The following is an 11,894-nucleotide window of genomic DNA, read 5'->3' as shown; positions in this document are numbered from 1 at the left end:
GTTAAAGTTTGAAGATTTTGAAGGCAATAGCTAGACTGGGTAAACCCAGCCTGATCTGCAGGCGATTTGATTTCACCCTGCAGGCAGCGAATGTTCAGTCTTTAAAGATTGAGCTTGGTCTGGTGATAGCCAGACTAGGCAATAGCCTACAGTCTATCAGAAAACAGATTGATATATTGATAGATAGACAGATAGATAGATGGATAAGGTGTTTTAGCATGTTGTGTAAACATGTTTTACATTGCTAGCATGATTTAGCACATTGCTTTCATGTTTTAAGCATTTGGCTAACATGATTTAACATGTTGCTAGCATGATTTAACATAATACTAACAATTTATAACACAAATTAATACATTGCTAGCATGTTTTAGCATGTTGTTAGCATGAATTAATGCATTACTAGCATGTTTTAACACATTGTTAACATGTTTTAGCATATTTTTAGCATGATGTAACCCAGTGGTTCTCAAACTGTGGTTGGTCGCGCCCCCCTTTAAACCTTTAAACAAATTTGGTCCGCTGGAGAGGTGCTTTTCTATGGCGAGCAACTTCTATGTTGGGCTTGTTCCAACAGTGAAATGTCAACGGTCTGAAGAAAAACGATTCAGTGTATTTGACGTCCAATGCCGCTTTATAAAGGCAGAGTGCTATTCAAAAACTTTTTCTTTTTCTGCTGATCTCTCCACACTTTGAGAACCACTGCTTTAACCAGTCTATGGTTTTAACATTGTTAGCATGTTTTAGCAAATTGCTAGCATGTTTTAGCACATTGTTAGCACGATTAACATGTTATCATGTTTTAACATGCTGCTAACATGAATTAACAACATGTTGCTAACATATTTTAACATGCTGTTAGCATGTTGCTTGCATGTTTTAGCACAAAGGTAGTTGCTTGGCTTTGTTAAATCAAGCTAGCAACATGCAAAATCATGTTTTGAACATGGAATGAGCTTAAACAAACATGCTTGAAAACTCAAAAGATGAATATTAAAGAGCACAACAGTATGTTGGCTCTCTCAAGCCAACATAATAAACAACACACACACTTCACCTTTAACACTATACTTTACAGTAAGAACCCCACGGTGAACTGTAATTTAGAGATGCTTATTGCAAAATTATCTTTTACAACCACTGTAAAATAAACATGAAGCCCCTTTCAAATATGTCATTTCAGGAGTGAGAGTGAAGAAGAAACCATAGATACAAACATGTCATTTATTTAATGTTTTGCATAGATCACCGCAGATTCACAATATGAGGCATACATTAAAAAGAACCATGGAATTGTATTCAAATGTGAACCATCACTGTAACATCCCTTTATGGTAAGGTGTGAGAACATTTTGGTCTAATTTGCCAAAACTCATTTCTATTAACAAAGAACATAATCATAAAATATGGCTTCCAGCAGCTGATGCTTGTCACACAGTCACCATGATGTCACTGAGGTCCTTGCGTTTGAGGTCAGGCACTTTGGCGTCAGACGCAGGATAGCCAACAGGAAGCAGAATTAGAAGCTTCTCATTGGCTGGTCGCTGGAGGAGGGACCTCAACTGTGGACCACAGTTCAAAGGAGTGGTCGTCACGGTAACCAGCCCAACATTCTAAAACCACAAAATGGAATATCACATGAAATTCAAATTCAAAGATCCACAAATGTTTGATGTGTGCATTTCTGTGTTTTACCTGCAGGGCGGCCAGCAGAATCCCACAGGAAATCGACACACTGATTTCATTGTAATAGTGAGTCTTTTTCTTGCCGTTGGGCAGAAGTCCATGTGTCTGCTTAAACACTAGGATCAGATACGGAGCCACATCCAAATACTCCTTCACCCAGTTTGTCCTGTGAAAGAGGGTATTATAAATATGATCACTACTTCTTCTTATTATTATATTACTCTGTCTATACAGAGTAATATAATAATAATAATAAGTGATCATATTTATTTTTGATCATTACAACAACAAAAACAATAATAATCATAATTATTATTATCATATAACAGTGTATAATATTATAGTGTTATCAACTTTATTATTTCTAATAAATATTGTATTATATTACTGTGTACTGTACAGTATTACAAAAATTACAATAATAATAATAATAACGGATTTAATTATTATTATTATATTATAGTGTATCATATTATAAATATTTTTAATTTTATAAATATTATAGTATTATAGCATTATAAATATTATTTCTTATATATTATTATTATATCACTGTTTATACCATTACAACAACAAAAACAATAATAATAATAATAATTACTATTATTATTATTATTATATTAGTGTATAGTATTATACAAATATTATTTAAATCTTAATTATTATAGTATTATAAACATTATTATTTCTAATAAATATTGTTATTATATTACTGTGAACAGTATTACAACAACAAAAATATTAACAATAATTCTTATACAAAAACTGTGTAAAGTATTACAATAATACTAATAAAACATTTTAATTATTAATATATTTTAATGGATCACATTATAAATATATATTTTTTTATTTTATAATATTATAAATATAAATATTATTGTTTCTTATAAATAATATTAATAAATGACTGTATATTGTATTATAATCATAATAATTTCATATATATATCTTTTTTTTTTTTTTTTTTTTTATGTGACCTGTTTGAAACATTAACCATGGTAAAAAAAGGGATAGAAAAAAGTAACCACAAGGGGGCACTAATATCATAGCTAAATGAGTTTATCAACTCATATTACTTTTATTGTTATGTGTCTGTAATTGTTATATTAAATTATAATACATAATACATAACGTACAGTACAGCAAAAATAAAACTAATAAACATTATAAAAATTTAAAAAATATATATATATATTTTTGAAGCCTCTATTTGAAACACACCGAAGTCTCTTCAGGTCATGGACCCACTTGTCTCCCATCCTTTGCTTGTAGTTGATCTCCTCCTCTTCCTCAACGAGCTCTCTGATCTTGTGTTTCACATCGGCATCAGACACCACCACAAACGTCCAGGGCTCAGTGTGAGCTCCACTGGGTGCAGTGCCTTCCACACACACACACACACACACACACATACACACACAATGAGTGACGAAACGAAGGGCTGGCTTTGAATGGTTTCCATCACGGTTGCATTACCTGCAGTGCGTATGACATTGTCAATCACTTCTTTTGGAACCGGTTCTGGACTGATGAAGCGGACAGACCGTCTCAGATTCATGAGCGAGTAAAACTTCTCCGAGCGTTCCAGCATCTCGGCAGCAGTGTACTGAGCCGGAGTGTACGGGATGTGGACTAAGTTTTCTTCCTCTGTTGTGTCTAGCCTATCATCATCATCCTCTGTGCACAGACAACAGATTTAGCCAACAATGCCAATAAAAAGAAACACAAATTCACATCATGGCAGTCTCATCTGTCTTTTGTTTTTATTTGTCATCAGAAACTGTAATATATGCAAAATATGATTACTTATGAAAAATTATATATTGGGTAGCACTTTAGTTTAGGTAGCACTATTAACTAGTTGCTTATTAGCATGCATATTACTAGGATATTGGCTGTTTATTAGTACTTATAAAGCACATATTAGTGCCTTATTCTGCATGATCATATTCTACACCCCTTAATCCTACCCAATACTTAATACCACCTTACTAACTATTAATAAGCAGTAATTAGGAGATTATTGAAGCAAGTCGTAGCTAATACAGAATATGTGTACCCCAAACTAAAGTGTGACCAAATATTGCATATAAACAGTGCACTTATTTGTTGAACACACTAGACACATTTTTGAAAGTGGGCTGTAATCGAGTATGTTGCAACATCTTCAGCAAGACTTTTTTGGACTTGAACCTTTGCATTGGGTTCATAACTCTGTGTCCCAGCAAACGTTGAGATCTCTTCAAACGTTCTGGATCTTTGCGCTGGACTTCCCTCTTCAAAGGCATCTTCACTTTAAAGCTCTTGTGTGGAGTTTCTGTTTGCTCTCCTCTTGTACTGACTCTAACCATCCAGACAGTTTCAAGTACTCAAGATGACACTGATGATTTTCAATATATTCAGTAATAAATGTTTTGCACATTGCAGTAATCATGTGCTTTATTGTTTAGATACTGGTCTACTTTTTTTTATATGGTCTATATATTTATATCCATGATGGGTTTTGCAAATTTTTGGGGGCATGGCCAGTATGATTAAATTATTATATGACATAATATAACAATATTACTATACATTAACTTGAATTATAATTAGAAAATATGTCATAAAAATATGTAGCATGTATTCTGATTCTGAAACTCTATACTAATGTAAAAATAATGCATCTATACTAATGCTGCTTTATTTATTTAAATGTTTACATAATATTTTATTATTAGTATTATTGTAAGTATTATTGCTTTTGTAGATTGGACAATGGGTGTAAAACTAAAATAAAAAGTCAAGTTCCTGTCACTTACTACTTTATTGTTACAGTAAAATATAGCATAGTACAGTACCGTTGTGTTTCCTGCTGATTTCTGTGTCGTCCTGCAGATCCTCATCCACCCATGGTCTGGCTGTCTCTCCTGAACTCTTCTGCTTGGATCTGCTCTCTCTCCTCTGGGAGTTTTTGAAGAGAAACCCTATAATAACGCACAAAACCGCCACGAACACCGGAGTAAGAGCCGAAAACACCGCCATGATGGACGAGTCAACTCAGTCTGAAGGAGTTCCACAAAAGCGCAGTGAAAAGGGAGGGACTCACTTATCTCACTTTCTTTCTTCTGTTAATATTCAAACAGCTCAAAGGAAACATAAAACCGCACAGTTGTCTCTACTATCAGCGTGCACGTCTCGTTTTAACACTAGCATTCATATCTGTAATTGTTATAGCCTACTAATTTTAAACTTAGATTACAATAATTAATTATTTAATAATAATAATGATAGATTAATACTAATAATAAGCAATGCATTATTGTTGTTGATATTATTATTCAATAAACAATAAAAATGCAATTACGTGACTGCCCACTACATCGATTCGTCAGTAGGTGGCGTATTCTGACCGTCTATGAATCATGGAATCATTAATTTAAACGATTTGTTCAAAAACGCGGATTCAGTCAGGAACGAACAATGACGTCTTGGTGAATGAGTCGTTGAATCATTAACTCAAAAACGATTCGTTCAAACATGTTGATTCAATCAGGAATGAATCACCAAAACACCTGTCTTGAAGTGATGCACGGAAACGCGCACAGTCGATTCTGTCATGACTTCGTTTGGAAATATTTTCGTTGGCGGAACAAAACGGACGAAGTAGGCTAACTGTCTAAAATGTAAGTTAGCCTACACTATACCTCTTTTTGTTCAAAATTTACAAAATGTATTTAATGATCCGATCGAGTTGGCTACACCATGAATTAATCTTCCCAGCTGTGATTTTGTCTTATCCTGAATCACTACGGTACGCTTATAATAAGTGTTTATATTCGGACTATTTTAGACCAAGTGGGGACAATCGCTGAAGAGTAGCCCAGAACCTGGGTGACTGGTCAAATACTTAACCCTACTCGGGTTCTGTAACGAATCGTTCCCTCGCGGGTCAAAATGACCCGAAGCTTGTAGCCTACTTAATTTTTTTCTTTTCTTTTTTTTGTCCAGAAAGCTTATTTTATTTCATTTTGCGAATATATTTTCTATTTTTTTATGCATTTTTTGGGGGAGATTTTCTTATTTTATTTACCTTTAAATTACTAGATTTAATAAATAAATAATAAATAAATAGTAATTTAGTAATCTAAATTACTAGATTAAATCAATAAATAATAAATAAATAGTAATTTAAGCACATTCTTTCAACTTAAATTCAAAATAACTCACAATTTCATGCATACACATTTTAATTCAGCTCAAAACATCTTACATTGGGTGTCTTTGCCGCCCTCTTGTGGAAAAAAATTATATAACATGATATTTCATGACTCTTGCCACTAGATGGCCTTATAGCTCTAGTCTATTTGGAGCAAATGAGCTGTTCCGCTGGGTCCTAAAGTCTTTATTTTCTTCAGTATGCATTCACATACATGTAGACATAAAATAATTTTTTGGTAAAGTTTTAGCTTTTTTAGTTTGAATTGAGCATTTTTAGGTTTTTCTGTGTACTGAAGCATTCCTCGCATTCCATTCATTCCTATGGGGGTCAAATTGACCCGCGAGGGAAGGATTTGTTTCTTTTTTAAATTTCAACCACAAAACTCCTCGAATCCATTACATTTTTTTTTTTTGTGTATTCGTTGTTCAATTGCGACAAAAGTCCTGGGGTCTTGAACCCCTCCGATGAACACAAAATCTTTAACATTTTAAAAAAAAAAATTCGGGGCAAAATGACCCGAGGGAAGGATGAGGGAGAGAAGTAGTTCCGGCTCCAATGTTCTTTCGCAAGACGCACCTTTAATATGAATTTATTTATTGAACTGTTGTATAAAAGCAATGGCTCGGCACACTTGCTTGTGTGTTACTGCTTATATATAGTTATTATTAGCCTATTATTCGACTATTTTGTTGTTGCTGCTGTTATTATTATCTCTATTTATGTTTATAAGAGTGTGTCTGTGTGAAAAAGAAAATCTGGCCCGTAATTCGGAGAAAAGAGAGAGAGAGAGAGAGAGAGAGAGAGAGAGAGAGAGAGAGAGAGAGAGAGAAGGCTTATTGGAGGCACTGCTGTCTCATTTAAATCCTCTTAAAACATTCTCGGCATCAACGTTAACAAACAAGTATATTTTTCTTATGAATGCATCTGATCTCTGGACAAAAGCGTCCGCTAAATGACTAAATGTAAATGCATCTTTCCCAGAAAAATCATGAATATCCATGCTGCAAAGCAAATTACACACGGACAGAATTATTAGACGTTTCAGTGCATATTTCATCTTTACATACATCTTTACATGCTACAGCAGCAGCTTTATCTTCAGCAGAAACAAACGAAATATCCAAGCCACAGCACTGCTGACACGAGATTTATTCATTTAATTGGAAATCTTTCTCACTCGCCATGAAACTATAATGCGGCCGTTCACATTTGAATGATGAGCTCGGAGTTAATTTAATGATATCAATCATAATATCAGATTAAAAATAAATAACACAAGTCAAAGGTTCTCTTCATACCACAAAATGAAAATGATGTCACTGCTGCACTGTTGCCATGGTGACGACAGTTTCCCTTTGGAAACAAAAGAAAAACTTCTGTTCTGATTCAGCAATTAATGATATGAAGGCTTACTTAGGAATTTATTTTTGGTCATTTAAAGTTCACACAAAGGTTATTTTGTAGTAGATGTTGTTCTCTTGTTGTTTTCATCTCATTTGCGTCACTGTTTTCCTCACAGACATGAAATAATCAAAACAGATGGCAATATGCCCTGTCTTGACTTTGTCTGGAATAGTATCACACACACACACACACACGCACACACACACACACAGACAAAGGCACTTGTTTACGTGTGTGTGTTTTTAAGAGCTGTTAATCTTCTGTACAGTAGCATCTGTGAGTACACTGACCCTGAACAGCTAGACGACCTATATAAACCAATCAGATCAGTGTATGTCATTAAACACACATGGAGTTCTGCCCATTTAACCACAGTCAGATTAGATATGATAACGTGTGTGTTGTTCTCAGGAAAGAGGAAACAGTGCTATTTGTGTCCCCATGACTTACTAGTGATATAATTAAGATTATTTGATACATTACGTCTGTTAAGTGTGAATACGAGAGAAATTTTAATATACAACATTAGAAACGCAATCAATCTCTGACAATGAGAAGTTCAACACATGTTGTTAGTTTCACCGTTTACTGATTCAACACAGTTATGCTGCGATGTTTAGAAGATCTCAGAAACTCATTTGTGATAATTATATTTCAGTCTCTCAGTCGTGTTTGAAAGGAGCGACGAATTTTTGCCCAGTCAAATTTCAGCATCACACGTCCATATCACAACCATTTCATGCTTTTCCATCTCAGTATCACTCTAGAAGGGAAATATGCAACCTGAATGAGCCCATTAAGAAAGAAAGAGAGGTGGAGAACATATCTTCATCATACTATGAAGGTCTCAAAATATATTAAATTATATTAAATGATCAGTGAAATGCAAGTTAAATCAGAGTTGAATTGCAGCTGTTCAGTGTGGCTTTGCTAATTGATCAATAATATGACTAAATGACTCGGTTATGGCTAAATACAATATGTCTATTTTATTATATTCCCTAAAGTTGATACAAAATCCTTTCATTGCCGCTTTAGAGTCATTTTATTGTGTTATTGATACTTAGCCGAGGCCATGGGTTCAGTTTGAAGTGTACAGTATGTGCACTTTTCACATAATTTATCTATTTACAATTTCTAACAGTAGCCTAACATACAGTACATGATCACAGGAGATTTTTTTTTTTTTTCTGAAGTCATTATTTTCTGAAAGTCATTTCCACCATGTGTTGTATTTTATAGGGTGCAATGGTGAAAAATATATTTTTGAAATAAAATGTCAGACTCTTTTGTCTTGCTGAGCCCTGAATACACACAATTAAATAATATTTTTACACTTTTTTTTTTTTTTTTAACAAAAATACAGCTTGGATTGAAATGGCACACTGCAAAAAAAATACTTTTCTTACCTAGTATTTTTGTCTTGTTTCCAGTCCAAACATCTAAAAATTCTTAAATCAAGATGCATACTTGACAAGTAAAATGGCAAATAAATAAATAATAATTCTTAAATCAAGACGCATTTACTAGACAAGTAAAATAGCAAATAGATATTGAGTAAAATAAATAAATAAATAAAAATAAAAGTGAGTTTTCGCTTTAAACAAGCAAAATTATCTGTCAATGGGGTAAGAAAAATAATCTTAATAATTGGAAACAAGACAAAAATACTAAGTAAGAAAAGCATTTTTTTGCAGTGCATGCATACAATACAAATACTTTGCTCACAAGTGATATTTACCTTGAATTTTCTTTGTTTTTGTCATATTTAATTTCAAGCCTATTCTTCTTCACTTTTAAAAACACTTTTTTAGGGGTAACATTTTTGGTTGAGACCAAATGAAAAAGTGACAGCACAACTATATATATTAATCTGTGAAACTGTTAAAATGGATGTAGATCTTTTTCACTGAAAATAATGATAGCTTTATAGTGTGACCTTCAAATAACAAAAAAATATATATAAAATCTTAGTTTTAATGAAAATCTTGGTTATGTGAACGTTAAAGTCCCCCTGTGGTGAAAATCAAGCTTTAAATGTGTTTATATGTCTATGTGGTGTTTTTAATATACTTAAAGATAAACCAAAGATTAAACAAATTCATAAGTCAACATCATTGCTGAGTATTTTCTCCTTAAAACTGCAGACAGTCTCAAAAACACAAATCACTGGTGTTTCTGACGTCACAAACTACCTTGTAACCAATCAGATCAACGTGTGATCGTCAAGGAGTGGATCTCTGAGCAGCTGTGAGTGAGTGGAGGCGGGGCTCATTTGCATATTCATACCGCGAACCGTGCATACTAAATGAGGTAAGGGTGTAGAGTTACATTCAAGATATTTAAAGGCATGACAAATTATTTTTTAAGAAAAAAACGTTTAAATATGGCATTTTGTGATCAAAGATGAGTTTTAAGGGTAAAACGATTGATTACAAGGGGACTTTAAGGGAACATTCCATTTGACCATTTTGTAAACATTATGGCAATGTTACATTCGAAGGTTTTCTGAACATTCTGAAACAATTAGTATCATTCAAACATATTATGAACGTCCAACTAAAGCGTTTCAGAAAGAAAATGTTCTTTTGGATGAACGTTTTGAGAACATTATTAAAGACCAGATAACTTTGAAACAACATTCTTTTTACGTGACTGAAAGAACATTTGTTTATAACTTTCAGAGAACCTTGGCCTGAGAACTTTCCCTCTTAGCTGGAATAGTAGTAGTGGAGCAGAAGAATTTGAGCATGGCGTTAGTCTAATAATAGTAGCAGTAGTACAAGTGAAGTGAAGGCTGCTGTAATGGCTGTGAAGTGAATGGAGTCTGCAGCAGTGGCTCTGATAGCACTAGAGGTATTCCAGTACTTACATGTCTCTAGAGACAGACTGTGTTTACTGGAGTGAAATAAACCAATTACAGTACACTCACACCATACACACGCAGACCGTCGCGGTCACGTGACAGCAGTGTGATTGTGCGTTCCTGAAGAGCTTTCAGACCCGGGGTTTCTCCACAGATCTGGGTCAATGCTGGGCAAGTCAAACATTAACTAATAAAAACACAAATCTGCCCTTCGCTGCTCAAAATCTACTGGCCACTGCGAGTAAGATTTTCTTCAAAAATAAAACATGGTTAGAGTTTGTGGTTAACGGTCACACGTTATCTATTCAGATTTTTTTTTTTTTTGTAAATGAGATCAGATCCCGAAACACTGATTATTGTTCTTGTTTTCATGCTTTCTGTGTATCTTTAGATAAGATGGTGGGTGAAGATTTATGGGGCTACTGTTCTTTTGATTATCCCAGAATGCACCAGTTTCTTAAATGGAAGATTCTTCTTACCAGAACAAGAAGTTTGAGTTTGAATCCTCCTCATGAAACCTTTTTTATTCAGTGACTCTATCTGCGGGTTATAAGTTCGCCAGTAGGTGGCGACAACTGTATGAGTGAGTCATTGTTTCATTCATTAAAACCTATTTGTTCAAAACTTTGATGAATACAGGAACGAAGCAAGTAAGTGTGTTTGACTTTAGCGGCGCTTTGCAGACCGATCGGTGCACATCAAAGTACCGCGATAGCGATTCGACAACCTGTCTCATGGGAAATACGTACCTCTGCACACTTTTTTTGCAGCGCCACAAATATGTACCACCCGGTACGTATGGCTACAGTTTTGAAACACAAACGTCCACTGGGGTCACTAAAGAGTGACTTTTAAAATTTTTTTATTCCTTTTACAAAGAAGAAACAGCACTGCATTGAATACATTAACAAAAAAAATAGAACATATATATATATAATAAAACATATATATAGCGACCCCAGTGGACGTTTGTGTTTCAAAACTGTAGCAATACGTACCGGGTGGTACATATTTGTGGCACTGCAAAAAAGTGTGCAGAGGTACGTATTTCCCATGAGACCAGAGTCGAATACACCTAGGCTGTGTCGAAATCGCCCCCTATTCCCTCATTCATTATTCCCTTCATTACTCCACTAATAAAGTTCAGTTGAAGGACTGAATGAAAACGAGTGAGTGAATATGGACACTGAGTGCGCCGGAAGTTCTGCCGCTTTTGCATAGTTTGTCCTTGCTGTTTAAAAATTATTTGACCCTTACCAAACTGGCAACTCCAGTAGAAATGCAAAAATGTATCTTGAAATGTATCGTCATGGAAACTAGCGTATATAAACCTTAATTAAACCATTTAATAATCAATTAAGGATAAACAAAAAAGGAATATCTGTATGATATTACACTGTAGCCACATTGGACCTGCGGTTTGGAAAATGAATGGATGGATGATTCAGCTGCGGGCGCCATCTTCTGGTCAGACGTGAGAATTAATTTGGCACGACCCTCACAGTGCATTATAGGTGTTCTCTAGCTGTTGAGCTGTACATCAGTTGTACATTCATTGCTGCGGTGCATTGTGGGATTGAATGAGTGCACTCGATAATGTCTACTATAGTTTCGGACATCACAACAAGTGGCTGTCCCCTCAGGGTGTGTTCACACTTGGCATGTTTAGTCACAACGAACTCTGGAGTGATTGCTCTTAAGTGGTTCTTTGAACAAGTGTGAACGCTGCCATCC

The 11,894-nt window shown here is 34.5% G+C and overlaps 1 protein-coding gene across 1 annotated transcript; it reads right to left on the bottom strand.

Annotated features, from left to right (window-relative positions):
* Window positions 1-1,210: 1,210 nt before the first annotated feature.
* iyd (iodotyrosine deiodinase) lies at window positions 1,211-4,747 on the bottom strand. The gene is made up of 5 exons (XM_084428830.1): window positions 4,530-4,747; window positions 3,166-3,366; window positions 2,911-3,070; window positions 1,696-1,852; window positions 1,211-1,613 (listed from the first exon to the last, which is right to left on the bottom strand). The coding sequence occupies exons 1-5, from the start codon at window positions 4,711-4,713 to the stop codon at window positions 1,431-1,433; spliced, it is 885 nt and encodes a 294-aa protein (XP_084284956.1). The 5' UTR covers window positions 4,714-4,747; the 3' UTR covers window positions 1,211-1,430.
* Window positions 4,748-11,894: the final 7,147 nt, after the last annotated feature.

The sequence above is a fragment of the Rutilus rutilus genome, assembly GCF_951802725.1.
Source record: "Rutilus rutilus genome assembly, chromosome: 13".
NCBI lineage: Eukaryota > Metazoa > Chordata > Actinopteri > Cypriniformes > Leuciscidae > Rutilus > Rutilus rutilus.
This window is presented reverse-complemented; position numbering and strand designations above follow the sequence as displayed.

Bases quoted from the DNA above. Each gene is read 5' to 3' on its own strand.
- iyd (XM_084428830.1), bottom strand. From the start codon at position 4,713: ATGGCGGTGTTTTCGGCTCTTACTCCGGTGTTCGTGGCGGTTTTGTGC. The intron at 3,071-3,165 runs GTAATGCAACCG...TGTGTGTGGAAG, and splicing joins CAATGTCATACGCACTGCAG to GCACTGCACCCAGTGGAGCT. The intron at 1,853-2,910 runs GTGTGTTTCAAA...CCTCTTTCACAG, and splicing joins CATGACCTGAAGAGACTTCG to GACAAACTGGGTGAAGGAGT.